Source organism: Chelonia mydas, chromosome 9 (assembly GCF_015237465.2).
Source record: "Chelonia mydas isolate rCheMyd1 chromosome 9, rCheMyd1.pri.v2, whole genome shotgun sequence".
Lineage (NCBI taxonomy): Eukaryota > Metazoa > Chordata > Testudines > Cheloniidae > Chelonia > Chelonia mydas.
Window position 1 is genome coordinate 46320446 of NC_057855.1, and position 27244 is coordinate 46347689.

Below are 27244 nucleotides of genomic sequence, written 5' to 3' on the forward strand. Positions count from 1 at the left end.
AGTGCTTTCAGCCATAGGTGCTGGAACGGGGAGGGGACTGGGGCGTGCTGCAGCACCCCCTGGCTTGAAATAGTTTCCATCACTCACATGATTTACAGTTTGGTTCAATGGCTCTCAGCACCCCCACTATAAAAACTGTTCCAGCTCCCCTGCTTTCAGCAGAACAGCAATGATTTCATTAACAGACTCCAAGAACCTGTGAAATCATGCAGGTAACAGTGTTAGCGTTCCAGTGGTCAACTCCAGCTTCCACTGAAGGACAACTTCATACACTCATCTAACCTCATGCTAAAGAGATGCTCTCACATGCAAGACTTGTACTTGTTTACTTTCAGCTACATGATACTCAAGAAATATTTAACAAGCCTACTTCAGCTTTTAATTATGCTGAAGAGAGGAGAAAATATGGTTAGGAAAGTTATTAAATGGCAACACTCCCTGATGTTCTGCACTGAATTACCTGGCTTTTGTAGGAAAGTTCTGACTGAGGTCTTTCATGACCGTCAAAGCATCCACAGTGGGAGCAGCCAGGATCCGAGCAGCAGTTTGAAAACTTAGATCTAAAAATGAGAACAGTTAAGTCAAGGATTGTAAACTAAACATAGCAATGCATTTTGTGTAAATCCAACTTAATTCATACAATTGCCATTTTCACATCACACAAAGGCTTTGGACACAAACAAACATTTCAGAGGATGATCTGTTGCATTTGGAAATCCTGAAAGCTTAATTTTCTGTCTGTCCCTATTAGGTGCTCACTTTAGTCTTCTTTCTGATTTATAGCCTTTAGTAGCCAACCTTGTGTAAATGGCTTCCTGAAACGGAAACCCCCTATGGTCTCTGCAGACAGAGCCAAGAATTCTAGTTCACCACAGAAATGAGGAGCCTTGGCTGGCTCTGGCTGAATAAATCTACTTTGGGGTGGGGTCTGGATGCTTGCTTCATGGATCTAGGAACCCTACAAAAGGGGCCTTACAATGACATGATTTAAGTAGATATTTCATTGCATATTTATTATCATCATTTTGCTGTAACTTTCTGAAACAGTTAATGATTTCAGTTCTTCTCCAGGAGCATTGGTATAGCAGGTTCTGTGCAACTAGAATATTGTACATGCAATAGCCTTAGCTATTTCTTTTTCAGGGTCCCTCAGCATCCCTCTCACAGGCCTGTTTAACAAACTACAACTATTCTTGGGACTGAAGCACAGAGCAGAATATGGAAAAGCTTTTGAAATATGGATCAAACAGGGGAGGGAAAATGAAAAGTTCACTTGATGTCTTTTGCAGGAACTCTAAATTAGTTTACATTTTGCGGCAGCAGAAGGAAGGGAAAATGGTGAATATAAAAAAAAGAGTTGAGTTGAAAAGCCCAGGAAACATTTATGCTACAATAACAAGGTGTTTGCATTTGGTGGCTGCATTGGTGGTATTTTTATTTATTTTTCTCTTTTTTAAACTTAAAACTATTGACATGGTATCTTGTACAATATGACAGCACCATAAATATACAGGGATTTTTCTGCTGACCACAATGAAAACTGAGAGCAGTGCTAAGAAACTTGCAGGATTGGAGTCCTACATTCCTTCCTTCCTATGAGTTATCTATATTCCTCCCTAGAAAAGAGACTATAATGGGAATTGAGGGTACTTCATTCACATCACATAGGAATGAGCCCAAATGTAAGTGAATGCCTAAGCAGTGGCAGCATCAGGGCATTAAAGAGTAAAGTAGTCCAAGGTGAGGGCAAGAAAACTCCGACCTCAGAACATAGGTGTTGGAACTAGAAGTGCTGCCACGCCCTCTGGCTTGAAGGGTTTACAGTTTGGATCTCAGCACCCCTACTATAAAAATTGTTCCAGCACCCCTGCCTCAGGATCATCATCATCTTGAGTTTAGTCCTTTACTGCCTTGGAGAAAACAGAACCTTCTGAGGTAGGGTGGGGCCATGACAAAAGATGTTATTCAGTTTTCCTCACTCTCTTTTCTATACTTTGCAGATACTATAAGCTTGCACCCTACACTTCCAGAAGATATGCCAGGGTGCTGAACATCAAGAGTGTTTGAGTACCAACAATGTAGTCATTGTGTAGAAGGAAAAAACTTTATGGATCCCTCAGTTGGTATGGAAACTTACTAAAACTACTTCTATTACTACTTCCCAAGAAGGTTTAGATTGAAAGCTGCTGGACATTCTAAGAATTTCATTAAGGTCTCCCTCGAGAATACCCTCCTATAAGCAAATATCACTTGCATGGAGAGGCCATGCAAGAGACATATTTTTACATAAATTAAATTTCAGTACAACTAGGAAGAAGCTTTTCCACATATAAATTACCTTGTAACTGCCATACTTTTAAAGGTGCCATTTCATTGGTGCTTTCAATAAGATGCTTTCTAAGCTCCTTCAGTTCTTCCTTCAAGTCAGGATACAACTGCCTGAAAGGGAAAAAAAACAACAGACCTTCCTTAGGGCCAGATCAGTGAAACTGTAGCTAATCCAAAGAAATTAGCACACCAAAAATGACTGCATCTGCCATTACACATAGTTTCTCCTCTCTTATGACCTTTAGGCTATTTGAGTGCATTGCTAAAACTCTTCAACTCTAACTGCCTGCCTACATTGTTTTGGGGTTTGTTTAGTTATTTTTGCAAAAAGTAGGTTTTACCATGCTAAAATAGATTTTTACCAAAAGAATGTCTTACCTTAGCTTTCCAAAGAGAAATCCTTGCACTTCATCAATAGGATCATTTTCACCTATCATTGTAGCATTCACCTCTGTACCTATAAATACAAGGCAACACTATTATTACAGCACTATTCAGAAGGTAGTTTCTTACATATACTCTTTGGTTAGTTTTACATAATAGCAGTAAGCAGTAATGATGAATACTTACTTTGAGATCTACAAATGAGTGATGTGTACTTTATAAAAAATGGGTAAGCAGCGTTGTCTCCATATTCTACAGATGGGGCAAACGAGGACAAAAGATGGTTACTCACCTTTGTAACTGTTCTTCGAGATGTGTTGCTCATATCCATTCCAATTAGGTGTGTGCGTGCTGCGTGCACGACCGTCGGAAGATTTTTACCCCAGCAACACTCGGTGAGTCGGCTGAGGCACCCCTTGGGAGTGGTGCCTTCATGGCACCGGATATATGCCCCAGCCAACCCAGCGCCCCCTTAGTTCCTTCTTGTCGGCTACTCCGACAGAGGGGAAGGAGGGCGGGTTTCTCATGGATACCTTGAAGGTGTGTTGGCGGGTTTGGCATGGATATGAGCAACACACCTTCAACGTATCCATGCCAAACCCGCCCTCCTTCCCCTTTGTCGGAGTAGCCGGCAAGAAGGAACTAAGGGGGCGCTGGGTCGGCTGGGGCATATATCCGGTGCCATGAAGGCACCACTCCAAAGGGTGCCTCAGCCGACCCACGGAGTGTTGCTGGGGTAAAAATCTTCCGACGGTCGTGCACGCGGCACGCACACACCTAATTGGAATGGATATGAACAACACATCTCAAAGAACAACAGTTACAAAGGTGAGTAACCGTCTTTTCTTTGAGTGCTTGCTCATATCGATTCCAATTAGGTGACTCCCAAGCCTTACCTAGGCGGTGGGGTTGGAGTGAGATGTCGCGGAGTGAAGGACCGCTGAACCAAATGCAGCATCACCACTGGACTGCTGAATTATCGCATAGTGGGTGACGACGGTATGTACCCATGACCAAATCACTGCCCTACATATCTCCTGTATGGGTACGTGTGCCAGGAAAGCAGAAGATGAAGCCTGAGCCCGTGTGGAGTGGGCGGTAAGGTGCGTAGTTGGGACACCAGCCAAATCATAGCACGCAAGGATGCATGATGTGATCCAGGACGAGATGCGCTGGGAGGAGACCGGAAGGCCTTTCATCCGGTCTGCCACAGCAACAAACAGCTGCAACGTTTTCCTGAAAGGTTTCATTCGCTTGATGTAGAAAAGCGAGGGCCCTGCGAACGTCCAGGGAGTGCAGCTGTTGTTCACGTCGAGAGGTGTGTGGCTTCAGGTAGAAGACGGGGAGGAAGATGTCCTGGTTGAGATGGAAGGCAGACACCACCTTAGGGAGGAAGGCCGGGTGGGGTCGCAGCTGTACCTTGTCCTTATGGAACACCGTATACGGCGGTTCCGATGTGAGTGCCCTGAGCTCAGACACACTCCTCGCAGAAGTGATAGCTATGAGGAAGGCTATACCTATACCTTCCAGTAAAGGTACAGGAGCGAGCAGGTGGCCATCGGCTCAAACGGGGCAGCCATGAGTTTGGGGAGGACCAGGTTAAGATCCCACGTAGGGACCAGTTGTTGAATTCGTGGGAACAGGTGCTCCAACCCCTTGAGAAATCTGCTGACCATGGGATTGGAGAAGACTGAACGCCTGTTTTTGCCTGGGTGGAAAGCCGAAATAACTGCCAGGTGCACTCTGATGAATGATATTGCCAAGCCCTGCTGTTTTAAGGACAGGAGGTAGTCCAAGATGATAGGTACTGACACCTGTAGCGGGGCCATATGACTCTGAACGCAGCAGCAGGAAAAACGCTTCCACTTGGCTAAGTACATGGACCTGATAGAGGGCTTCCTGCTACTCAAAAGGACCTGCTGTACCAAGCGAGAGCAGCACAGCTCAGATGGAGTTAGCCATGCAGCATCCACACTGTGAGATGGAGAGATTGCAGGTTGGGATGACAGAGTCGTCTGTGGTCCTGAGTGATCAGGTCTGGCCACAGTGGGAGTGGAATTGGACATGGACAGCTCTAGGAGAGTGGTATACCAGTGCTGCCTGGGCCATGCTGGGGTGACCAAAATCAGACGGGCTCTGTCCCTGCGCAGCTTGGAGCAGGACCCTGTGGACTAGCGGGAATGGAGGGAAGGCGTAGCACAGGTGATCCTTCCACTGTACGCGGAAGGCGTTTGACAGGGAACCCGGAGAGCGTCCTTGTAGAGAGCAGAACACTTGGCATTTCCGATTCTTGCGAGAGACAAATAGGTCTATCAAGGGAAAGCCCCACTTCAGGAAGACAGGGTGGATGACGTCCAGGCAAACCAACCACTCGTGAGTCTGAAATCATCTGCTGAGGTGGTTGGCTAAGGTATTCTGGACTCCTGGGAGAAATGACGCCACCAGATGGATCAAGTGGGCTATACAGAATTCCCACAGACGAGTTGCCTCCTGGCAGAGGGGGGACGACTGGGCTCCCCCTTGCTTGTTGATGTAAAATATGGCCGTTGTGTTGTCTGTGAGGACTGCAACACAATGGCCTTGAATGCGCTCTCGGAATGCCTGACATGCCAGGCGCACAGCTCTGAGTTCCCGTACGTTGATGTGCAGGGATAACTCTCCTGCCGACCATAGCTCCTGTGTACGGAGAACCCTGAGGTGGGCTCCCCATCCCAGGGATGACGCATCAGTAACTAGGGACACGGAGGGCTGCGGGGCGTGAAATGGCACCCCTTCGCACACTGATTTGGGGTCCAGCCACCAGTCTAGAGAGGCTAATATCCCTGGCAGGACGGTAACCACCATGCTCAAGCTGTCCCAACCTGGGCGGTATACTGTTGATAGCCAGGCTTGGAGTGGATATAGCCGCAGCCTGGCGTGCGTGGTCACATATGTGCAAGAGGCCATATGTCCCAGGAGGCATGGGCATGTTTTCACGGTCGAGGTTGGGAAGTTTTGCAGGCTGTGGACGATGTTCACCAGGGATTGGAAGCGTGCTTCTGGCAGAAGTGCTCGGGCTAGGCCTGAGTCTAAGACTGCTCCTATGAATTCTACCTTCTGGGTTGATACCAGAGTAGATTTTGCGACATTGAGCAGGAGGCCCAGTCGACTGAACATGATCATGGTGAGCTGGACACGAGACTGCACCTGATCCCTGGAGCAGCCCCGAATAAGCCAGTCGTCGAGGTATGGGAACATTTGGATCTGTTGTCGATGAAGGGAGGCAGCCACAACAGCCATGCACTTGGTAGACACCCTGGGGGCCGTAGATAGGCCAAAAGGAAGGACGGTGAATTGAAAGTGCTGTTGATTGACCACAAAGCGAAGGAAGTGTCTGTGCACTGGGTAGATCGCAATGTGGAAGTACGTGTCCTTCATATCAAGGGCGGCATACCAGTCTCCAGGATCTAAGGAAGGAATAATGGTCCCTAGAGAGACCATGCGGAACTTCAACTTTACCATGAATTTGTTGAATCTGCGTAGGTCCAGGATGGGCTGAAGCCCGCTCTTGGGGGATTAGGAAGTAGCGGGAGTAAAAACCCCTGCCCCGTGACTCTCTTGGAACCTCCTCTTATCGCCCCCACAGCTAGGAGTGATTGGACCTCCTTGTAGAAGGAGGTGATCATGAGAAGGGTCCCTGAAGAGGGACAGGGTAGGAGGGTGGGGAAAAAAGCAAATTGAAGGGAGTAACCCCTCTCCACCGTGTGAAGAACCCAACGGTCTGATGTTATGTCAGACCACGCACGGAGGAAATGGGAGAGACGATCTTGGAAAGGCAGGGAAGGATCCTGAATGGAGACTGGTGCTCCGTCCTCGGGCGCACCTTCAGATGTTCTGCTTAGGCCCAGTCAATGGCTTGGGAGGGCACTGGCCTTGGCTGGCTTGGTGGCCAGTTTGTCGTCTTCTACCACCTCGGCCGCATCTTCTAAAGAAGTCCTGTCTTGGCCAAGGGGGAGGGTAGGACCTCGGAGGCTGCAGTCTAAAGGGCCTTCTCTGCGTTACTGGGGTATGCATTCCCAGAGAGCGCATAATAGTTCGAGTCCTTCAGACTCTGCAGCCTTGAGTCTGTTTTGTCTGAGAATAGGTCCTGGCCATCAAAGGGTAGGTCCTGGAGGGTCTGCTGCAACTCTGGTGGTAAGCCAGAGACCTGTAGCCACGAGATGTGGCGCATGGCTATGCCTGAGGCCAGGGTCCTAGCCACCGAGTCCAGAGAGGCTTGCAGGGGGGTTCTGGCCACCTTCTTGCCCTCCTCCACTAGAGCCCCAAATTCCTCTCTGGACTCCTGTGGAAGCAACTCTTTGAATTTCTCCATAGAGCGCCACGAATTATCGTATCTGCTCAGGAGTGCCTGCTGGTTGGCCACCCTGAGCTGCAAGCATCCGGCCAAGTACACCTTGCGCCCAAAAAAGTCTTGGCATCTAGTGTCCTTTGATTTGGGCGCCAGGGCCTGCTGACCATGCCGTTCCTTCTTGTTGACCGAAGCCACGACAAGGGAACACAGTTGGGGGTGCTTGTAGAGGTACTCGTACTCCTCTGAGGGGACAAAGTACTTCCTTTCCACCCCCTTGGCCGTAGGTGGACTAGAGGCTGGCAATTGTCAGATTGTCTTGGCATTGGCCTGTATAGTCCATATGACTGGGAGAGTCACCCTGGACGGTGCCTCCGCACACACAATGTCGACCACAGGGTCCTCTACCTCCACCACCTCCTCTACCTGGAGATTTATATTGCGCACCACCCTGCGGAGCAGCTCCTGGTGGGTGCGGAGGTCCATAGGGCCCGAAACCGTAGTCCCTGCCACTGCCTCATCAGGCGAGGACGAGGAAGATACCCCCGGGACTAAGGCATCCTGTGTGGTGTCCTCATGTGGAGGAACTTGTTGCCCAAGGTCCACCACGGTAGGGGCATGGGCCTGTGTTGGCACTGGAGCAGTCCCCTCAGAACCCCCCAGGGGGTGGGGGTGGGGGGCGAGACACAGTGACCTCCGGTACTCGGGGCTCTGAAGGGGCAGAACGGGAAGCCCCCGAAGGAACCCCTTGGGCCTGATGGTATGCCCAGGGGGTCCACCGTCACGGGTGATAAGAAGGAACTGAGGGGATGCTGGGTCGGCTGGGGCATATATCCAGTGCCATGAAGGCACCACTCCAGGGGGCGCCTCAGCCGACCCATCGAGTGTTGCTGGGGTAAAAATCTTCCGACGATTGTGCACTTGGCGCGCACACACCTAATTGGAATCGATATGAGCAAGCACTCGAAGAAGAACTGAGGAGTGACAGTCCATGGTCATATGGCAAGTCATTGTGAAAACTGGAAATAGAAGCCAGTTCTTGTGACACCCAGCCCTGTGATCAGTTCACTAGACCACAGCTGCTATGAGTATCTAGCAAAAAGTTCATTAAAAAAGTAAACCAGCTAAAAACAGGATGCTGTATTAGCCGCCAAATACAAGAAACAGAGGGTCAGAAGTGAATCTGGAAATTACGCTCCTCTGCCCAAGGGATGTTAAGAGCTCCGAAGGAGAGCACAGCCTGTGTGTTAACTGTAGAGATGACTCTGCAATAGTAGGAAGAAAAGGGGGTTGGATCAGAAAAAGAAAAATAGAGGAGCAGTGGGATTCACTAGGGTAGCAGGATTTTTCAGTGTTACAAAATACTCTATTATTTATTATTAATGAAAATAATGTATATATTGACTAACACAAAAGCATCTTCCCACAGATTCAGTTTTATCCAGAATGAGCGTGTTTTCTGTCAAAAAAAGAAAGGGGCGGGGGGGTTCCCTCCCTTGGGGTTGTGAAAACAGCTTCTGTTCCATAAACCAATACACAAAGGTCTTGCTGAAGTTGTAATGATACATTAGTGAAATTGCTCTCACACTAATGCAACAAGAATAAAAGCTTCCTAAATTGAAATTAATCAGATCCTCCAGTGTGCCAGTTATTCTCAAAATGATAATTAACTAATAATTTAGGCTAAAAAGAGGCATTTGAATTAAATCTGCTCAATCTAGAATAATTTGAGGGATAATTTTTTACACTGCAAAGCATTTTATTTTAAGAATTTCAGAGAGAATATTGACAAAGTACACAATCAGGCAGCAGCAGAGACCCACCCCCTAAAAAGGGCAAATATAGTAAAGTACTGTGTTAAATGTAAACTACTAAAAAAGTAAAGGGAAAGCTTAAAAGAAGATTTGACAAGGTAGGGAAACTGTTTCTGTGCTTGTTTCATTTAAATTAAGATGGTTAAAAGTAGCATTTTTCTTCTGCATGGTGAAGTTTCAAACTTGTATTATGTTAATGTTCAGTTCTAAACGTTTGAAAGAACAACCATAATGTTTCGTTCATGGTTACGATTATTTCAGAGTTAAGAACAACCTCCATTCCTGAGGTGTTTAAGTTTAGGGTTCTACTGTATTTAGAAAAAGGTCACACTGCAAACCCTAAAACATCTTGCATGAAGTGTAAGTTTTGTTCTGCTCAACAATTATCTAGATTTACTCTGGATGAAAGAAAATTTATTTAAATACAGTATGACTACTGCTATCTTTCTACTGAGTTTACCGCCATATAGGCTGAAACAGTAACAAAATTAATTTCAAAGTATATATGTGATCGAGACAATGCTAATATTTTAAAACAGATTAGGAGAGCAGGACTTGCTTTTGATAGTAGCTATTTCTTTTTAAAAATCCAGAAGTATCGGATGTCTGCTAAATGGACACAAAAATAAAATTATTAAATGCAATGCTATAAAATACATATATACATATGAACTTAACTAATATGCAGTTTAGCCCATCTGTGTCAGATTTCCAGAAATGGGGATTGCCCCTATTCTTGCTCCAGAGATGGTAGGAGGGGCAAAACTAATTTCAAATATTTTAGTCTCCATCTCCCTGGATGGCTTGGAAAGCTGAAGGAGGAACCATACTATGCTCGGGACAGGGGTAAGTAAGAAGTAATGTCTTGGTGGTGCACAACAGTAATCTGTCTAATCGAAGAATGGCTCTGAAGAGAGTAAACCTGCTCCCAAAATTAGAGGAGGACGACAACGACAACACGGAGAGTAGGAAGGAAGAGACTGTGGCTCTTCAGAGCTCAGACAGGTAAGAAGAGCACCATCTCCTGCCCTCTGGGAGAAAACTATTCGTGTGAAAAAAAAATATGAAACCATTTTATTATAACTCAAATTATTTGTATATAAAATTCTTATTTTAGGTAGGAATTCACCTTTCACCTGGGTATCATCCTTGGCCTTATATTCTGTGCTTTTAATAGCCAGTTCCACACCATAGCCAGACAGGTAAACTTTTTCTTTACTTGGATTCTGGAAGAAAAGGTAAAAAAAAACAGTAGCACATAGCATGTCTTTGTATGGATGTATAACACACTAAGCTAGTGTTTCCCATAGCAAAATAGCTCGTATTGCCATGTATTTAAAGGGATTGAACTGCCAGAGCATGAAGGTCTGTCATTTTAGGATTCAGACACAACTTGTACAGTATAAAATATATAAGTAGCAGCCCCAGAATGAGTTATTTTGCAGGAGTACAACATAATCGTTTAATGTCTTATATTCCTACTAGGCTCTTTGCAGAAGAGGATGACAAAGAATCATAGGAAAGAGCAGATCACACTAGGGCTGGTGAATGGTCCTGTGATGGAATCCCTTGCTGCATCCAAAATAAAGCTTGTGAATACCGAATAGAACCAAACAAAAAAATGATACTGCATAAACCAATATTTGAGCCAACTTTAGATGGATACATTTATTTAATCAAAATGAACAGCAGGGAAGAAAAAAAGTGGTTCTTTTTTGCTGAGAAGCAAGGGAATGAAAATACTCTAGCCTCCAGCATTCACTGAATGGTATATAAGGAATACCACAGAAATGATCAAACCAATTAACACTTCAGGACAGGAGATCATATATTTATGTTTCATGATTTTAAGATGACACCTCTGAGCACTTCATAAGAAGTCTTAACACCATATTATAATCAAATGGCTTTATAACCAAGGCCCAGAATTAAGCATTTTATGCAAAGAATGGGAATTCTGTCACATGGAATCATGTGTTATATTTAAAAAGAAAAGGGTGGTATACAGCCTTATTCTTTTTGCTATGTCTCACCGAAAGTACAAATATCACTAAAGCTGAGCCAATTGATGCCTGTTCACATATAGCATATTTGGTTGTCAGTCCAACTACTACATTTATGGCTTTTATCAACACTATCACACCATCAGGAAGAGAAACTAAACAGATCAAAACTCTTGTAAGCCACTAAAAATGTACAATTAAACATCCATTCTACAATTATTCCTTTTGAGATCCAGTATAGAAAGTAAATTTGGGGTCGTCCCCCCTCCGGATTGATGGGATGGCGGGAGAAACAAGACCAGATCACAGTAGGACTGGTGAATGGTTCAGCAATGGAATTCAATCCTATTCCAAATAAAAGGAATGGCCTCCGTTTGGAAAATACTTCTCACGCTTTACCCACCCAGCTTATGCTACAAATGTTTTGTGCTTCACCACACCCATGCAAATATTGGATAATAAAAGGAACTCTTTCTTAGACATTTAAATGATAAAGTAATTTTCATAATTTGATTGAATAGATATGTCAGAATCCAGAAATGCAGTCTGAATATTCAGTTTAATGCAAATAAAATATTCCTGTAACAGGAAATATGGGCCTAGATTTTCAAAACGGGTGCCTAAAATCAGCATCCTATGTCCAGATTCACACCTCTCAAAAGTTAGGCCACTTATTTAAGTATCTGAGCGTGAATGTCAGAGCCTCACTTTAGGCACTCATTTTTTAAAGTCTTAGCAAGAGGTTCTTTCTAATTCCAAAGAAATTGGTTCAAAATAGTATCAGTACTTACAGCAACATAGTGTCTGAGGATGTAAGTGATTTCTCCTGCACTGGCTTTCGAAACAAGCAGGTTGTGGAATTTGGAAAACTCCTCAGTGCCAATCTCAGCATAGAGTATGACAACAGGACTTTCTGGGTTTGAGAGGGGGAATCTGTGATCTCCTTTGAACAAAAAAGGCTTCAGCCTAAGAACAAACATCAAGAATTAAAATGTGGTGGTTTTAACATGCACTTGAAAGAGGAAACTAAGCAAGATGCATCAAAATCTCTTTTCCCTCCTTGTGTAACCATCAGGTGTCTTTTCACAAAGGACAAGGTCTCAGACTATTCTCAATTCATTATTAAGCGTGTCAGTCATTCGTGTGCAAAGGCAAAACTTGGATAAAATGAAAAAAAAAAAACAGGGCTCCAAAGGTTCAACCGTAAAACTGGATGGCGGGGGTTGGAAAGCACCCAACCATGATCCTTATATAAATGAGCAACAATGTTTTCAATAAACTATTTATTGGGGCATGAGTCCTATCTCAAAAATAAAATAAGCTAAAACACAACAGACATTAAAGAGACATTTCCAACCTCCTATAGGTTTAGTTTTCCTGTTCTGTATTCTTGTGTATGTATTTTCTTCTCTTCTTTTCAAATCTTGCCCCTAATATAAAGTTCAAAATATTCCCAAATGGGATTTACCAACAGAATGCATCGGCAGTGCAGTGAATGAGCAAGATGATGCTATGCACCTACACATGAACCAGAAGTAAAATATGCCAACCTTTATGTTTACAAAAAATCAAGCTGCAAAACAGAGAAAGAGGAACCCAAAGACAGATTGTAGTTTAAGTTTCTAAGATGTTAATAATTACTTTTTGTAAAGTCCCTCACTTTTTAGTTTTGTTACCAAGATTTACTGCTAATTTCAACTCAATTATTTCCTCGCATAATCCTGTTAGTTATGATGGAAAATAAATTTAAGATTACTATCGTGTGTCATTTTAAAATAGTATCTGAATGAAAATAAAATAAAGCTGAGACTCATGTATGTGTCAGCATAAGCTCTGAGTTTTTGTTGTCCTAGTCTTAAAAATGTGGAACACTTACAGCAGAACCACTCTCAGAAATAGTTTGTAAGCATTCTGCTGTCCAGAATTTTACTGTTCACGGAAAATGACAATATGGTACCACTGACTTTAAATTTAGATATCTGTACTATAAGTACTAAAGTATTTTACATGTTCAAAGGATTAGTGTCTTACTATACCAGGGGTCTCAAACACATGGCCCGCGGGGTTATTTTCTGCAGCCCGCCAGCTCCCCGCAGCCCTCCTAGCATTTTCCTAGAGCTGCTCTGGCCCAGCGCGCACCGGGGGCGGGGCAGGCTCCCTCCCTGCTTGCCTGCCCCCACGCCGCTCCGGGAAGCGGCCAGGACCTGCAGGGGGAGGGGCGGGGGGCACAGGGGTCTGTGTGTTGCCCTGGCTGCGCCTCCTGGTACCTCCCCCGAAGCTCCCATTGGCTGGGAACAGGGAACTGTGGCCAATTGGAGCTTTGGGGGAGGGACCTAGAGGATCAGCCCGGGCAACACCAGACCCCATTGTCCCCCCCATCCCCCCCAGGTCCCAGCCGCTTCCCGGAGCGGCAAGGGGACAGAGAAGGCAGGTACAGAGCCTGCCCTGCCCCCGGTGCATGCCGGGCTGGACCCACCCCCCGAACCCTTCCTGCAGCCAAACCCCCTGCCCTGAGCTCCCTGCTGCAGCCTGCACCCCGACCCCCTGCGCTAAGCCCCCTGATGCACCCCGCACCGCTCTTGTACCCCCTGGGGCAGGGAAGGGGTGGAGTGGGGGCAGCACGGGGCTGGGGCAGTGGGTGGGGGGGCTGGTCAGTGGTGCAGACCTCGGGCCAATGTATTAGTCCTCATGTGGCCCTCGTGGTCATTTGAGTTTGAGACCTCTGTACTGTACGAGCACATCAATGTCCTAGGAACACAGGAACCACATCCAGATTTTGGAGTGGTCAGAGAGTTCATAGTCCTCCACAGTTAGACACAGGTTGCAGCGGAGGGCTTAATAAACGTGAGAACTTTGTTAAGGGAGTTCTCTAGTTTCTGCTTAAAGCATGGCTCTGTGTTTGTCCTCATACTACACAGATGCGACCATTGGTGTACATATACTCCACTATCCTTCCTCCAACAGGGGTCAGCACCATAGTGCAGAGGAAGATATAAACCCTCATAATGGACAGTTATGCAGTCGGGATTACCTGGGGGAAGTTTCTGCCTAACCTCAGGCAGTTTTTGTCCAAAACATTATCTCATACATTTTTGTACTGTCAACAATCTACTCCACAACTGATTAATTTTGAGCAACATTCAGGCAGACCCTGTGTAGTAACATTGTGCAGTCCAACCATGTTCCTCTTAAGACAACTTCTGTCCAGCAATCCAAATAAAGAATCCTCTCTGTTTATTACACCCAAATTCTGTTCCTTCTCTCATGAGGGACACTACAACTTTTATTCTCATTAATTTAACTGTGGCTCTTCTGATTATTCATATTAAATGACTAATTACTGTTTTTAATCCTAAAATGTTTGCCGTCAATAATATCCAGCAGCAGCAAATTCCAAAGATTAATTATGTTGTGAAACAGTGAACTGTCACATGGGGGTGAGCAAGCAGCTGACTCCAATTAAGCAGTCCTCTCAGAGGACTGCCCTATATAAACCAGGCCCAGCTCATTCCAAGGAGAAAGATGAATGAAGCAGCTCTCCAGAAGATGCAGGGAAGGAGAAAGGAAGAATACCTAATGGGGGAAACAGCTCCAGAAAGGGGGCAAACACCTTGGGATAACAATTCTATGTTTAGGGAGAACGAGGCACCAACTGCGGCCTACCTCCCTAGAAAACTTTGGACTTGCTGTAAAGGTAAGAGAACTATGGGGAGAAAGCACTAAAAGCTTTCAGTGTAAATGAGGATAAACTAATACTTATAAAACAGTGCATTACTAGTACACTTTCTCTGGCTCTATATTCCCCCCCCCGTTACATACCTCCTCCCGCCACTCACCCTTTTCATGTGATGGTCACATCATCCTAGCCCACCAGAAACAGCTTGGTGACAAATGCATTTTGGAGGAGTGGGGAGAGGAACTACCAGTTTTAGAAGTGTGGCCTTTTATTTTTGATGGGTTTCCCTTTGCTCTCTTATTTCAAGAAAAGAGACACAGGAGCATCTGACTAACCTCTTCTTAACCTTTCATTAACTTTTATATCGTTATTATGTCAGCTCTTCCTCATCTCTTTAAGTTGCCCTGATCTTTTTTAAACTCTTTACATGGACATTTTTCCACATTTCTAAGAATTACTGCTGCCCTTCTACAGACCTTTTCCACTTCTGCCATTTCCTTTTAGAATATCATTACTTTATGGTACAATTTTTGAGAATGAGAAGGATGAGAGACAATTATTCCTGACTGGTTTAACAACAAAGAATAAATTGCAAATGTGTTTACTACTCTGCCTAAGAAAGGTCAAATATAATCTGGAAACAGAGTATGTAGAAAGTAGGAATTCAATGAAATTTCCCCACTTAAGTCTAACAAAGTTACAGTTTGGGCTAGATCTTATATAAAAAGACTACCTTTCTGAAGTTGTTTGTAAAAGGATTTCAAGGGTGTCAAATTCACAAGTCTTCTTCCCATGCACAGCAAAAAATGAGCTACAACCCACTGGTGGAGGTTCGTCGGCTGCTATCTGTATTAAAATATCTGTGTTACAATATAGTTTATAAAATTTTCTTCGAACAAAGATAACAAATCACATTACAAAATGAAACTGAAAATAGGACTTTTAGGCGATAATAATATTGGGCTCCTAATCAAGGAGCGCAAGGTGATGTACAACTCCCAGTACTAATGTAATTAAAAGCTACCTGCTAAACAAACAAACAAAAAATAAAGCAAGAACATTGAACACTTAAATTTCACGAATGATTTGGTTTGCAGAGGGTATTTACAATGATAGGGCTTTTCACCCCCCAACTTCAAAATTGTTTTATTTTACTTATGTAACTACACAGAACACTCTATGTATAACATAAAATTCCTTATAATTAAGCACCAAAAAGTCACTCTCTCTAAACATGAACATATCAGATCATTCAAGATGAAAAGGAAAACCTCCTCAGAAAGGAACACAAGTCTGCCTTTACTAAAATAAAGTACTTTACAGAATGGTGCATATTATTTAACAAACTATAAAATGTACTAGATCTGTAAATAAAAGTCAAAGAATACAATTTCCATTTAAGGATTCTGTTGACTCCAGTTCCACGTGCATGGGATATCATCTTTAGAATCCCACAACAGAACTACTGAAGAACTAGTAAGTTTATGATGTCACAGTTGCCATGGAAATGAAACCAAATTAAATACACAAATAGAACAACTCTTTGATTAAGGTTGCTAAGGCCTGGTCTACACTATGGGATTAGGTCGAATTTAGCCGCATTAGATTGATTTAAAAATGACTGCGTCCACACAACCAACCCCGTTCCGTCAGCCTAAAGGACTCTTAAAATCGACTTCTGTACTCCTCCCCGACGAGGGGAGTAGTGCTAAAAATTGACCTTGCTGAGTGGAATTTGGCGTAGTGCAGATGCAAATAGACCATATTGGCCTCCAGGAGCTATCCCAGAATGCTCCATTGTGACCGCTCTGGACAGCGCTTTGAACTCCGATGCACGAGCCAGGTACACAGGAAAAGTCCCGGGAACTTTTGAATTTCATTCCATTTGGTCAGCATGGCGAGCTCAGCAGCACAGGTGACCATGCAGTCCCCCAATAATCGTAGAGCGTAGAATGTGTCTACGCTCCTCCTATCATCTCCGTCCCTGAGGTTATCGCAGATTAGAAGGCGAAAAAAAACCGCACTCGCGATGACATTTTCCGAGCTCAGGCAGTCCTCCCACACTGATAGGGCACAGCTTAATGCATGGAAGCATTCAGTGGCAGAGGCCAGAAAAGAATTAAGTGAGCTCAAAGAGCGGAGGCAGGACACGATGCTGAGGCTAATGCGGGAGCAAACTGATGTGATGAACCGTCTGTTGGAGCTACAGGAAAGCCAACAAGAGCACAGACCCCCACTGCATCCACTGTATAACCGCCTCCCCTCCTCCCAATGTTCCATAGCCTCCTCACCCAGGCGCCCAAGAACGCGGTGGGGGAGGCTCCAGGCAACCAACCACTCCAGAGGATGGCCCAAGCAACAGAAGGCTGTCATTCAAACAGTTTGATTTTTAGTGTAGCTACAATACGCAATGTGGCCTTGTCCTTCCCTCCTCCCCCACCCCACCCGGGCAAACTTGTCCGTTTTTTGGTTTTTTTTTTAATTAATAAAGAAAGAATGGTTTCAAAACAAATAGTTACTTTATTTCGAAGGGAGGAGGGTGGCTGGCTTACAGGGAATTAATATCAATGAAGGGGGTGGGTTTGCATCAAGGAGAAACACAGAACTGTCACGCCGAAGCCTGGCCAGTCATGAAACTGGTTTTCAAAGCCTCTCTGATGCGCAGGGTGCCTTGCTGTGCTCTTCTAATTGCCCTGGTGTCTGGCTGATCAAAATCGGACGCCAGGCAATTTGCCTCAACCTCCCACCCCGCCATAAACATCTCCCCCTTACTCTCACAGATATTATGGAGCACGCAGCAAGCAGCAATAACAATAGGAATGTTGATTGCGCTGAGGTCTGACCTAGTCCGCAAACAGCGCCAGCAAGCTTTTAAAAGTCCAAAGGCACATTCTACCACCATTCTGCACTTGCTCAGCCTATAGTTGAACTGCTCCTTACTACTGTCCAGGCTTTGAGCCATGGAAGCAAGGGGTAGGCTGGGGTAGGTGCGACTGCACGGTGCAGCCGACTGGGAGAGCAGCCAGAGGCAGAAGCCTCCAGCTCACATGGTATTCCAGGCAGGACTAAATCTCCATGAGACGAAACTTAAAGAAGAGAATGACCTGGAGTCTCTGGCTCCCATTCGGTGCTCTAAGAGGAGAATAGCCACGTCTGTCCAGGCGCCCCTGATTGACCTCACCAAGGTCTGCCAGGAGCACCCAGGAGATGTAAGACGGCCATCAGTCCTACTGCACCGTCTGCTGCCAAGGCAAGGAGCTACTGCTGTGTAGCAATCTGCTGTGTACCGCATCTGCCAGCAGCACCCAGGAGACGTACGGTGATTGTGAGCTGAGTGGGCTTCATGCTTGCCGTGGCATGGCGTCTGCACGGGTAACCCAGGAAAAAAAGGCAGAAAACAATCGTCTGCTGTTGCTTTCACGGAGGGAGAGAGGCCTGATGACATGTACTCAAAACCACCTGCGACAGTGTTTTTGCCCCATCGGGCATTGGGAGCTTAACCCAGAAGTCCAACGGGCAGCAGAGACTGCGGGAACTGTGGGATAGCTACCCACAGTGCACTGCTCTAAGTCGATGCTAGCCACGGTAGTGAGGATGCACTCCACCAACTTAATGTGCTTAGTGTGGACATACGCAATTGACTGTATAAAATCGGTTTCTAAAAATTGACTTCTATAAAATTGACCTAATTTCATAGTGTAGCCATACCTTTAGAGGCAACTATACACTTATCTACCCCATTACTTACAAAGCCCAAATATTTAAAAAGGAATTAGATGCCAAAATCAAAAGGAAAAAAACCCTGGGTCACAGTTAAGTTTGTGCTGTGATAAAAATACTTCTATATACACATGAGAATATTAATGATATGAGTATTTGTAAAATGTATCTTTGAGGCCTTGCAGGGAGACTTCTGGCAAAACAGTGAAGATTTACATTAATATTTCTAAAGTAAAAGTAAGCAGCAAATTTTAAAAATGTTAAGCCATCTGAAAGAAGCTAAACAAGGTACAAACCCCTTTTCCCCTCTTCAGATCTCCATTCATTTCACATCAAAATATTTAAAGTGGTTTAATTACTTTTGAAGTATAAAAGTACTTTTTGTTTTTGCAAAACAAGCTAGGGTTTGACTATGACATGGAATGGAGGCCTTTACTAGTTTGAAAACAAGTATCAAACTACTTCATCATTTTTATTATCTGAGCCACAAACTTAATGTCTGTAGGTAGCTGAAGTAGCTACTTCCTTCCTGGATCCTATGAAACACAGTCATTGGATGGCTTCCATTGCTTTGTACTAACCTGCTGAAAGGCTTGAATCGTAGCAGAGTAGGAACGTAAAGACAGGGAAAACTTCAACAAGTTCTGCTGCAGTGGTGACAGATTCTGGCAAGCTGCTTTCAGCATTGCATGGTAAGAGGAATAATTACTACCTGCAAAGCCAGAGCACAAGCAATTAACCTCCATGTGAGACTACTGCAGAAGAGGGCCATTTAACTGTAAATCATGGGTTTTCACAATAACCTATACTATGAAAAGTACATAGGATCATTATGTAGTTAAAACCTGAAATAATAAGGGCCAATCTCACTAAACAATATGAAGCATTACTCCTGTCTTTTTTAGAGCCCAGTTCTAGAGCTGGATCTGCATTGAGTTCATGTAACTTTAGATGCAACTGCAGGATCAGGGCCTAAACTTGAGGAGTATGGGAATATAGTTAAGTTGCCAGCTACTTACTAATTACAAAATTACTTTTCCCAAACACAAAAGGAAAGAAAATATTTACAATATTTTCTTGTCATGGCACAACCTGACAAATCAGTTTTAGCACATATAGATTGGCTTTAATCAACTGGCTGTTTGACTGCCCTGTTCAGGTCACAGTTCCCATCACAATCTAAGTCATATAGATAGTTTATGTTCCATTTTTCTGTGATTGCATACATTGTAAAACATTTTTGCTTACTTTTCATCTATGCTGATTAATATCAAGCAAGGAAAAGGGTTTACAGAATCTTACCACCATGATCTGATGATCTAATTTCTTGACTGGCCTCGACAAAAGTCCAGAATTTCTCTTGACCTTCTTCTGCTAAAAATTCACTGCACAGAGAGGGGGAAAATCTTCAGTAGAATTTGTTTTATGAAGTTTACCTTAAATTACAGTGCTTTATGAAATTGTTAGCTTTTACAGCACGTTTAATCCCTAGCATATGTCTGCCCATATAAGAAAAACAAACATCATTACTAGGAAGGAAGCTAGAAATAGAAGGATTGCTGCAAGTAAGGCTGATTGATAGAATTGTGTAGAGCAGTGGTTCTCAACTAGGGGTATGTATACCCCTGAGGATATGCAGAGGTCTTCCAGGGGGTAGGTACTCAACTCATCTAGATCAGTGTTTCTCAACCTCGGGGCTGCAGCCCCTGGGGGTGGGAGAGTTAGGGGGACTGCAAGTGCAGAGTCGGCATTAGGAGGTGGCAAGCAGGGCAAATGCCCAGGGCCCCCGTGAAGCTAAGTTACTCTTCAGCCCGCTGGCTTGGGCTTCAGACAAGGCTCACAAGTGAAAAACAGGCTCAAGTATCACACTGAAATGTAAATACAATATTTATATTCCAATTGATTTTTTATAATTATGATAAAAGTGAGAGTCAGCAATTTTTCAGAAATACTGTCCTGTGACACTTCGTATTTTTATGTCTGATTTTCTAAGCAAGTAGTTTTTAAGTGAGGTGAAACTTGGGGTATGCAAGACAAATCAGATTTTTGAAAGGGGAACAGTAGTCTGAAAAAGTTGAGAACCACTGGTGGAGAGGATGCTTGTAAAGCACTTATAATTCCCTCACAATCACAAGTACTAAAATGCCCAAGTGTACATAACTTGAGGTTTCAATCTATCCCTTTTATGTCTGAGCTAGCAATATTTGTGGGAAAAACCATTTATACAGTGAATTACAGGACATATTTATGTGAATGTTTCGTGGGTTGTTTTTTTTTAAATCTCCCCTATTTCAATAGCCCTGTAACCATTCCTAACAGTCATGATCAATAAAGTAGCTAGATTTTTTTCTAATATGAAAAGTTTTATGTGCTCCAAACACCAGGGGTTTATTTATTTTGACTATGAAATCAAGTAGCGACAGGATAAGATAAAGAGCAAGTTAACCAGGATAGCCATTTGTGTCCAAGTTTCCATCTATTTTGAGCTAATCCTGATTTGAACTTCTTGAGAACAATTGTGCAGCAAATTACTATACCAGTTTCAGTAAATCAAACTGGAGGGAGGATTCAGCACTATAGTTTCACCCACATTAACATCACTCCATAGCTCAGTGCAGAAGCCTGCTCATCAAACACTTAAGATATAATGATCACTTATCCTGAAGGTGTTCATTAGTGTTTGAAATATTTATTTTTGGTTCGGTCTGTTTCCCACTTAATCTCCTATCTCAAGGAGGGCTTCTCCTGTCAGCTGAGGTACTCCGTTTCTGCCTCTTGCAGAGATGGAGTACCTGTGTCAACGGGAGAAATCCTCCCGTCTACATAGCACTGTCTACACCCAGGGGTAGGTCAGTTTAACTGCGTCACTCAGGGGTGTGGATTTTTCCAACCTAGTTATACTGACCTAATTTCCTACTGTAGATGTGGTGTAAATGTGGTCTTTTGTATAAGCGTTGTTATGCAGACACATCACATGGTTCAGGCTCATCGGTACCTTTCGAGATATCTCTCTCTCTCCATGGACATGCTTTCTAAGGCTTTGTCTACACTGGAACCTGAATGATGAAACTCTTCTTCAGGGGTGTGGAGAAAAAAACAAAACAAAAAAACCACACCCACCCACCCCTACTTGTGAACGACAAAACTTTTGCCAATGAAAAGCGCCAATGTGAACAGAGCTCTCTCCTGCAGACAAAGCTACCGACACTTGTTGGGGATGGAAGTTTTGTCAAGCAGAAGAGTTCTCTCACCTGTCGCCAAACAGCGGCTACGCTGCACGCCTTTTAGTGGCACGACTGTAGCGGTACAGCTGTGTCGCTAAAAGGTGCGTAGTATAGACATAGCCCTAGTGACAGGCCCAGCACCTGCTCTTAGAGTGGATCTCAATTCACCTTTCTCCCCTCCCCCCTACTTTAGATGGGCTCCTGGTTATGGCATCCTGTTTACCAACCAGGCCAAACTGGTTTTGATGTCAGCCGAAGACTTTCCTTCAGGAGCTATGATCAGTATAAAAATGCATGGACACCAGACCGCTTCTTCAAAACATACTAAATCAGTGCCAGCAGGGATCATTTTCCATCCTATTTTTAGCAACCCGAAGAGCAAACTGTGTCTAAAACAAACTCTTAAATACTTATTTAGGAATCTAACTTCAGGTACCTTTTTTAAAAAAAAAATCTTGGCCAGAAAATCAGGAACAGCTTCCTGACAAGAGACCTATTAAGCTGTAGAATAATCTATCAAGGTTCCAATTCTGATGATTCCATTAAATCTTAAAGTGAGGTAATGAAGATCCTAACTTTACTATCTCCCACCCATAGAACACAGATTTTTTAGTATCCAGAATATTTAATACCTACTTTACCATTGGGACTTTCTCAATAACCTCATTTTGTTTAGACTTTGAAGGGCTTAGTCTCAGCTTTATATGCACTGAGGTAGGAACATACTGTACCATCCTTTGTGTCAACTACACTTAATCTTGTTTCTTAAAATGCCTTTGTCACGGTATTTCTCTTAATTTCAAGGCCCTCTCCACCCCCAGTGTTTTTAACAGCTCTTTAAAAGCTTTAAATTAATAACTTGTTTCCTTGCTTAAAAAGTTTTCCTGTTTTGATGGGCCAATTGATTTTTTTATTGGAGAATTTCTCAGGAGCACTATACTCCTGGCATATTTCTTTTTAAACAGTTAGGCATTCCTAAATGTTATAAGGACTTTCATGTCCATAGACTCTGGTGATAAATGTGTATTAAAAACCGACATTACATAAGAGAAAGGTGGTTAGATTTTGGGCCTATAGACCTGTATCATTTTCCTGTAAATGTTTCATTAAAGTTCCTATTCAAAATATTCTTTAAATAAAACTTAATAAGTGAATAGGTTTTTTAAAACATATTGCTCCACTCTTTTTTTTAAACACAAATCTATTTTTTTGTTCTTGGTGACTTATTTAAAAGTCTTTGATAGCGTAAGATACAACAATCTTTTCTCCAGGCCAGGTTACTAATACCCAAACCTGCAAACACTTAGGCACTTAACTTTATGCAGACAACAACTGGGCTACTCCTATTAGTAAAGTTAAACATCTATTAAGTGCTTGAAGGACCTGAGCCTATGCAAACATCATTACACATACAGGATACAATCCTGCTTCTGTCCAAGGGAATTTTAACATAGAATCCTCTGGGGGGCATGACAGCCTCCCCCCTCTCCCCCCCAACATGAGGTTTATAAATAAAACCCTTGGGGGTGGGGGGAGGAAATACATTAACACAAGTGTGTCATACTCTGACCAAGTGTTGATTCATGACACAGAACTTATCCAAAGGAATGTCTATCAAGTGTGTGGGAGTATTTCCCCCCTCCCCCCACCTACAAAAAGCGCAGTGATCATGTTTAGTTTGCAAAGTTAGGAAAGAGACTGAAATCCAGGACCTCTATGGTGGCATTCTCAGAAATGCTTCCAATTCCATGCACAGGTCCAGGTAGGCAGGCAGAGCTTCAGAGTCTCAATGTGTGGATGAGACGATGGTGTAGAGAGGAGGGGTTTACATTTATTACGAACTGGGGAAACTTTTGGGGTAGGGGGAGCCGATACAAGAAAGATGAGCTCCACCTAAACCAAAGTGGATCCAGACTGCTGGCACTTAACATTAAAAAGGTTGCAGAGCAGTTTTTAAACTAAGAGATGGGGAAAGCCGACTGCTGCAGAGGTGCACGTGGAACGGACAGAGACTTCTCTTAAGAGGAGAGTCTATTGATAGAGATTCTCTAGGTGTTAGTCAGGAGGAGAGGATGGAAGAGGATAAAGTATGGGCTAGATCAGACGAGAAATATTCACATAAAGAATCCGACACAGAAAAGGGCAGACAAATAAACAGTGACAAGTTTTTTTAAAGTGCTTGTACACAAATGCTAGAAGTCTAAATAATAAGATGGGTGAACTAGAGCGCCTCATGTTAAAGGAGGCTATTGATATAATAAGCATCACAGAAACCTGGTGAAGTGAGGACAATCAATAGGACACAATCATTCCGGGGTACAAAATATATCAGAAGGACAGAAAAGGTTGTGCGGGAGGGTGGGGGTAATGGCACTATAAGTAGAATCAAATGAAATAGAAATCTTAAAAGAATCCACATGTTCCACAGAATCTCTGTTGTGACAAAAGCTCTGTCCTTGCCTCCGTGGGTCCCGCGATTCCTGGTGGATTTCGCAAGCCTCAGAGGCTCACTGTGACCCTCCACGTAACCAGTCTCTTTCTAGAGACAAGGGTCACAGTCTACTGAGCCATTATCATATGCCAGCGAGGGAGGTGAGGAGAAGCTATCCTCCCTTGCACAGTTTCTGTTGTCTCCCAGTCTCCGTGATTAATCGGGGGGGGGGGGGGGGGGTAAAGGGGGGAGCCCGGGCCCGCCCTCTACTCCGGGCTCCAGCCCAGGGACCATAATAGTATCAGCTATGGTAGCTGACCTTTTAGAAACATGACATGTACAATTCCCTGGGCTACTTCCCCACAGCAGCCCCCACTTCCTCAGGCTCCACTTCCCCCTTGCCTCAGGGCCTCCTTCCTTGTGCCTGATATGCTGTGTACTGCTCAGTCTCTCCAACAGCGCAACTTCCTCCCACAGCTCCTGACATCTGCACCCACCTGACCAACTGGGAGGCTTTTAACTCATTTCAGCCTGTCCCTGATTGGCTTCAGGTGTCCCTATCAACCTAGCATTCTCCCTGCCTTCTGGAAAGTTCTTAATTGGCCCCAAGTGTCTTAAATGGCAGCTGCTCCAGGTCAATTAACTTATCCTGGCACCAGGGATTTGTTTAGCCTGGAGCTAACATATCTATCTCCCACTACTTTTCTATAAAAAAGAAAAGGAGTACTTCTGGCACCTTAGAGACTAACCAGTTTATTTGAGCATGAGCTTTCGTGAGCTACAGCTCACTTCATCGGATGCATAGCATATCGTGGAAACTGCAGAAGACATTATATACACACAGAGACCATGAAACAAAACTTCCTCCCACCCCACTCTCCTGCTGGTAACAGCTTATCTAAAGTGATCATCAAGTAGAGCCATTTCCAGCACAAATCCAGGTTTTCTCACCCTTCCCCCCCCCCCCACACACACATACAAACTCACTCTCCTGCTGGTAATAGCCCATCCCTCTTTGAAACCTCTCTTTATAATGCGCATGATAATCAAGGTGGGTCATTTCCAGCACTAATCCAAGTTTTCTCACCCCCCCCCAACACACCCCCCTCCAAAAACCACACACACAAACTCACTCTCCTGCTGGCAATAGCTCATCTTACAATGTGCACAGCAATAATCCAAGTTTAACCAGAACGTCTTGGGGGGGGTTTGTAGGAAAAAAACAAGGGGAGATAGCCACTCCCAGTCTCTATTCAAGCCCAAATTAATAGTATCCAATTTGCAAATGAATTCCAATTCAGCAGTTTCTCGCTGGAGTCTGGATTTGAAGTTTTTTTGCTTTAAGATAGCGACCCTCATGTCTGTGATTGCGTGACCAGAGAGATTGAAGTGTTCTCCGACTGGTTTATGAATGTTATAATTCTTGACATCTGATTTGTGTCCATTTATTCTTTTACGTAGAGACTGTCCAGTTTGACCAATGTACATGGCAGAGGGGCATTGCTGGCACATGATGGCATATATCACATTGGTGGATGTGCAGGTGAACGAGCCTCTGATAGTGTGGCTGATGTTGTTAGGCCCTGTGATGGTGTCCCCTGAATAGATATGTGGGCACAGTTGGCAACGGGCTTTGTTGCAAGGACAGGTTCCTGGGTTAGTGGTTCTGTTGTGTGGTATGTGGTTGTTGGTGAGTATTCGCTTCAGGTTGGGGGGCTGTCTGTAGGCAAGGACTGGCCTTTCTCCCAAGATTTGTGAGAGTGTTGGGTCATCCTTCAGGATAGGTTGTAGATCCTTAATAATGCGTTGGAGGGGTTTTAGTTGGGGGCTGAAGGTGACGGCTAGTGGCGTTCTGTTATTTTCTTTGTTAGGCCTGTCCTGTAGTAGGTGACTTCTGGAAACTCTTCTGGCTCTATCAATCTGTTTCTTCACTTCCGCAGGTGGGTATTGTAGTTGTAAGAATGCTTGATAGAGATCTTGTAGGTGTTTGTCTCTGTCTGAGGGGTTGGAGCAAATGCGGTTGTATCGCAGAGCTTGGCTGTAGACGATGGATCGTGTGGTGTGGTCAGGGTGAAAGCTGGAGGCATGTAGGTAGGAATAGCGGTCAGTAGGTTTCCGGTATAGGGTGGTGTTGATGTGACCATCGTTTATTAGCACTGTAGTGTCCAGGAAGTGGATCTCTTGTGTGGACTGGACCAGGCTGAGGTTGATGATGGGATGGAAATTGTTGAAATCATGGTGGAATTCCTCAAGGGCTTCTTTTCCATGGGTCCAGATGATGAAGATGTCATCAATATAGCGCAAGTAAAGTAGGGGCGTCAGGGGACGAGAGCTGAGGAAGCGTTGTTCTAAATCAGCCATAAAAATGTTGGCATACTGTGGGGCCATGCGGGTACCCATAGCAGTGCCGCTGATCTGAAGGTATACATTGTCCCCAAATGTAAAATAGTTATGGGTAAGGACAAAGTCACAAAGTTCAGCCACCAGGTTAGCCGTGACATTATCGGGGATAGTGTTCTTGATGGCTTGTAGTCCATCTTTGTGTGGAATGTTGGTGTAGAGGGCTTCTACATCCATAGTGGCCAGGATGGTGTTATCAGGAAGATCACCAATGGATTGTAGTTTCCTCAGGAAGTCAGTGGTGTCTCGAAGGTAGCTGGGAGTGCTGGTAGCGTAGGGCCTGAGGAGGGAGTCTACATAGCCGGACAATCCTGCTGTCAGGGTGCCAATGCCTGAGATGATGGGGCGCCCAGGATTTCCAGGTTTATGGATCTTGGGTAGTAGATAGAATATCCCAGGTCGGGGTTCCAGGGGTGTGTCTGTGCGGATTTGACTTGTGCTTTTTCAGGAAGTTTCTTGAGCAAATGCTGTAGATGCTTTTGGTAACTCTCAGTGGGATCAGAGGGTAATGGCTTGTAGAAAGTGGTGTTGGAGAGCTGCCGAGCAGCCTCTTGTTCATATTCCAACCTATTCATGATGACAACAGCACCTCCTTTGTCAGCCTTTTTCATTATGATGTCAGAGTTGTTTCTGAGGCTGTGGATGGCATTGTGTTCTGCACGGCTGAGGTTATGGGGCAAGTGATGCTGCTTTTCCACAATTTCAGCCCGTGCACGTCGGCGGAAACAGTCGAAACAGCAGACTGGACTTCTACACTACTGGGAGTGGCTAAGTCATTATGCAAGGTAGCCTATCTCCCCTTGTTTTTTTCCTACAAATCCCCCCCAAGACGTTCTGGTTAAACTTGGATTATTGCTGTGCACATTGTAAGATGAGCTATTGCCAGCAGGAGAGTGAGTTTGTGTGTGTGGTTTTTGGAGGGGGGTGTGGGGGGGGG

The 27244-nt window shown here is 44.3% G+C and overlaps 1 protein-coding gene across 1 annotated transcript in view; it reads right to left on the reverse strand.

The window, feature by feature from the left end:
* The window catches only part of UGGT1 (UDP-glucose glycoprotein glucosyltransferase 1), a 96211-nt gene that overhangs the window by 59164 nt on the left and 9803 nt on the right, over nt 1–27244 (reverse strand). Inside the window, 8 exon segments of the mRNA XM_027818659.3 lie at nt 461–560; nt 2339–2439; nt 2707–2785; nt 9983–10079; nt 11648–11822; nt 15266–15378; nt 18834–18964; nt 19555–19637. Of these exon segments, the coding sequence (XP_027674460.3) occupies nt 461–560; nt 2339–2439; nt 2707–2785; nt 9983–10079; nt 11648–11822; nt 15266–15378; nt 18834–18964; nt 19555–19637 (879 nt within the window).